Source organism: Haliotis asinina, chromosome 16 (genome assembly GCF_037392515.1).
Source record: "Haliotis asinina isolate JCU_RB_2024 chromosome 16, JCU_Hal_asi_v2, whole genome shotgun sequence".
Classification (NCBI taxonomy): domain Eukaryota; kingdom Metazoa; phylum Mollusca; class Gastropoda; order Lepetellida; family Haliotidae; genus Haliotis; species Haliotis asinina.
Window position 1 is genome coordinate 3768923 of NC_090295.1, and position 4839 is coordinate 3773761.

Below are 4839 nucleotides of genomic sequence, written 5' to 3' on the forward strand. Positions count from 1 at the left end.
GCCACCATCTGGTCATATGCCAACGGATTCGTGGGTTCTTTTCAGTGCACAGGGTTGTGTACTGCACACTAGGGGTTGTGACAACAGGGAAAGAGTCTGCACACAAAGGTGACTTCAAGGTTTTTAGACCTGGTCACAAGTGGGCTCGTTCCCGACACCTCAAACTCGATGGACCACTAGCCTGGCGCTTTAGCCAGCTCTCCCACAGCGCCCCATCTTCCAGTCTAGTCTGTAGGTTACTGAGTTTGGGTAAAACAATCCTGTGGTCAAAATGATGAGCATATATCTACGCAACTAGGATAAGTAAAATGTCGGGTAATTAGTAGTCTTTTGATTTGAAAAAAATTGTAAACCGTTTTGGGTCTATACAATTCCATGAAAGTTTAGCACTTACATCTGTTAGGCTTCAAAATGCGTTTAAATTACCGGACAAGGATGAAAGACCAAGTTGGCTTCTTCCAGGGAAAGGAAGAGACTGATTCTAATATACTGTATATATAAACGAGCACTATATTACACTGCTTTGTTGCGTTCATGAAAATGGAGAACAGATTACAAGATGTCATCTAACCTATCGCTTTCCGCATTAAGTGTGTCTTTAAAGTGGTCGTACGCCTTGTAGTACAGATCTTCAGATAGAACTGTTTACCGGCAATGTACACAAGCAAAAATGAGATTCATTGTCACAATCGTTCACCCAAACAAAAAGATATCGACGACGGCACGAAATCAACTTTAATGTGTTGACCAACTGAACAAGAAGAAAACCTCTGTTGCATGACTTAGGAGCTTGGAGTCAGGTCGTAGACGGCGTGTCTAAAACACTCAGCGACACCGCGGATATCGTGGTATTTGGTACGGAGCTCGCTGATGCTTCCCTTGCTCTCGCCGGTGTGAGATTTGATCTGCTGGTAGATTTTGTCCTGAAAAAGCAAAAGCATCTTCATCATAACCATCATCATCACAACGACCATCATCGTCATCATTATCATCATCATCATCATCACTAACTTGAAAATCATAGATGACAATAATCATCAGCTTGGCTAAATAGCCAAAAACATTCCTTATTTACTTATTCCCTGAAAACGCAATAGGTTCATTTCATCACAACCTGAATGCAAACATTCCAGAGATATTTTAGAAACATCTTTAAGCGATTCGGTGATTATTAAATTTAGACCCTAATCATCCAGATTGTTTAATCATCTGAATTCCGGGTTCTTTTCTCCATAATGGTATGTGTGAAGACCTATTCCAGCTTGAATATTGCTAAAAAGGCGTAACATCTAACTCACGTACGTTATAGGTTTAATACATACCTTTATTGTTTGCTAATAGCCTGCTGTTCTCCTCACGACTGTTATATCCATAAGTTATTTGTATTTCGGAGCGCTATTCAGATGAACAATATCATGCCTGTGCATCAATGCTGTTGCTCTTTTGGAAATAGATGTGTTTAAACAAATGCATACCTCGAATGTTTCTCTGCTGTCCTTGCTATCCAACTGCTTCTCAATGCTATCGTCAACGGGCACCAGATAGCAGGCGTTAGAGTTCCTCACCAACAGCACGTCCTGATAGAAACAGATCTCTTGATACAATGTCAGAACGTCTTCATGACACCGACGTAATATAAAACAAGAAAACGCTCAAGCCTGATTCACCCGTGAATGTCAGGGTTAGAATTGGTGTTCAGAAAACCAAGAGGCAACTAAAATGATGGGGTGATCAGGCTTGATGACTTTGTTGACACATGCCATCGTATCCAAGTTGCACAGTTCAATATTCATGATGTTGAAACTGGGTTGTATGGTCCTAACTCGATCATTAACAGACCGCCGCCACATAGCTGGACTAATGCTGAGTATGGCGTTACACAAAACACAAAGGCTTACTTTAGCAGTCAAGTGAAATTCTTCCTTAGCATCCTGAACAGCCAAGACTAACAGATATAGCTCTTAGGAGCAGAGCCATGGTTGACACAGTAGAGCAATAAGGAAGCGATTAACTTCCCATGTACAAACAACTAAAAATGCCAGCTGCCAATGGTAACATTTGAAAGAAAAACAAGTAGAAGCCATTCTTGGGCCGTTCAAGTACTGCAAATTTTGTTTCGACCTTTTACAGAAAATTCCATAAATTTCGTATCTGCATTTTTCATTATTTTATCAAGATCTTTGTCGTATCGTCTAAAGAGAAATCTAAAAAATAATTTCCTGGAGGTTGAGGAAGCTGTTTTAGCTGATTGATATGGACCTCCTGTCAACGTTCTTAAAAGCGTATTCTGACGGTGTACGAACAATTCCATATCAGGACAAGGTCGGACACCAGGTCGAGAGACTGCGGCGGGCTTCGAGGCATCAGGTCGCGAAACTGCGTCGGGTCTCCAGACACCAAATCATGAGACACCAAGTCATGAGACACCAAATCATGAGACACCAAGTCATGAGACACCAAATCATGAGACACCAAGTGACGAGACTGGTACGGGGCTTGAGACCTCAGGTTGAGAGTCTGGTGAAGCCCCAAGCCTGGAGCCTAGAGTTCGTACGCTGTCATCTGATTGCAGTCGCATAATTTAGTGACAGAGTGGGTTACACCATCATCACTAAGAGTGAATAAAAACTGGTCGTCTTGTGTTACTGGAGGAATTAGGGTAAGGGTCACAAGTCCCTCGGGCACTGACACTGTACCTCTCGCACATCCCAAATTGTAACAGACATGTTCATGATGTCTGTGCATATGAAACGCGCTTTCTTGCCAAAACTAACCAGGTAGTTAAAACATGAAATACCAATAATGCTTTCCAAAGTCATGAGGTCTCTCTTCAGTTTAGTATGTGTGGCCGATTTTCATTAATGAGAAAATACCACCAACATATTCCTGTTAAAGATAAGTCGTGCCTAAGAAAGGATTCTAAGCGCTACATCCACCAAATTAGCTGCACCTGAACTGAATGGCCGTCTCAGATGGCAAGAGAGGAGAAACAACATGCGCTGTAAAGACGTCAAGTACAAGAGTATACCGTAGAACGCCTACAAAGGTGTGGGATAACTGGCAGGTAAAGCAACTACCTATCAGGTAAGGAGCATGTTGGACAGCAACACCAGTCTTTCAAAATTTCTTCTTTCTATTCCTCATTTCAAGTGCCCTACCCCGCTGCCGAAATACCTTAGTTGTGCTTGCAACGCTTAATAAAGTAAATAACTAACTGTCAGATCACAAATTCTGAATTGGATTTCATTCCGAATAACCTTGGAGGCCTGAAGCTCGGTTTCGAGGAGTATATGTACACTAAGCATTACGTTACACTGTGTTGTTCAATATTGGTGATGGGTGTTGGGATTTGTCCTAATGGTTACAATACAGGTGTGCGGCACAAAATGGGGAAACATCATGTGAGGAATTGCCCCAAAGGGCGCTTGTCCTGATGGGGAAATGCCCTGTGTCTAATTCTGACTGGCTGTGAAGATAAGGGTTAGAACTGGACTTCATGACCTTATGTTTCCGACTTTCTGACTTGGTTGACCCATGTCATGGTATTCAGAATTGGAATATTGCTGAATGTGACTTTGACAAGAACCAACTCATACTGGTAACAGGATGTACATAAAACGTCGTGTTGAGCTTGCGAACTCTAACATTTAATTCCTCCATATGTCTGATAAAAGCAACACTTTAACTTCTCAGTCATTCTATACCCAGATTAGGTATTATCTCATACTTACATGGGTCTTGTGGTACTCAAAGCTCCAACCATGAATTCGGTCACTGTTCCAGCCGAGGATGTTGTTGATGACATCAACTGGTCTGAACTGGGCCTGGAGGAGTGAGTGAGTGAGTTGTTTCATTAATGTCAACTGCTGCCGACACAACGTACGAATAATTGAAGTTTTTTTGCAAATTCTATACTGCAACAACGAACAAGAAAAAATGCTCCCCGACACAAAAAGAAAATAAGATGAGCAGCTTTCCTCCCTATGAAGTGTGCCACCCTTGTACAATGGCTTCTGTTAGGCGACAGAGCTAGTACTACTTTTTGTCGACTTGTCGAAGAGCGATATCAACAAATGGATATCCATGATTTCCTGTCAAAGATGACAAACTCACAGTAGCGAGAGCACAGAGCCCCAGGATGATAAAAACCCTCATGATTATTTTTTTTGGACGACTAGGACAGCTGAATGACCAGTACGTCTTAAATACACTTCAGTAAGGGATTGGCAGGTTTTATTTTAGAGTAGATCGTGGGAAAGGAGTGTCGTTTGTCACAATCGCGTTATCAGAATGACTTGCAGAACCGTGAGTCTTAGTTCATGGACAGGGTTCGTCACTTCTATTTGTGAGTTGCCTATTTGTCTTGACCTATAGTCATATTTTTTCGTGTGGCACCATAGCAATGTGGCAACCTCTTAATGCGACCCTCGGCCAGTGGTTGATGCCATGAGCGACAACTGTACCGTTAAGGTGTGATGACATGAAGTCATCCACACCATCCATACGATTTAAAATCGCCATATAGGACCATGCAGACCGAGAAGCACACTGTAATATATGTTACATTAATACTGTGATGATAATGACGACCACAATGCTGTGGATGGTGCACGTGATCATGTCTGGCCCTGTTCAACAGAGCAGAGCTAAAACAGGCCAGTATAGGACCAGACAACCTATCACACATCCGCTGTTGACCCCTGAACACAAGCAACATGGCTAATTGGGCGTCAAACTCGACGTCACTGGAATCTGATGTCATGTGGAAGGTCCACTGATCGGACGAAAGTCGATTTCTTTTGAGATGACTGTTGAGTGAGCATGTGCCTTTTGGCGCGG

General features: G+C 42.5%; 1 protein-coding gene across 1 annotated transcript; it reads right to left on the bottom strand.

Moving 5' to 3' along the window:
* Positions 1 to 717: 717 nt before the first annotated feature.
* LOC137267533 (uncharacterized) lies at positions 718 to 4225 on the bottom strand. The gene is made up of 4 exons (XM_067802012.1): positions 4114 to 4225; positions 3732 to 3824; positions 1476 to 1577; positions 718 to 923 (listed from the first exon to the last, which is right to left on the bottom strand). Exons 1-4 carry the CDS (start codon positions 4153 to 4155, stop codon positions 783 to 785), a joined length of 378 nt encoding a protein of 125 aa, XP_067658113.1. The 5' UTR covers positions 4156 to 4225; the 3' UTR covers positions 718 to 782.
* Between the last annotated feature and the right edge of the window lie 614 nt (positions 4226 to 4839).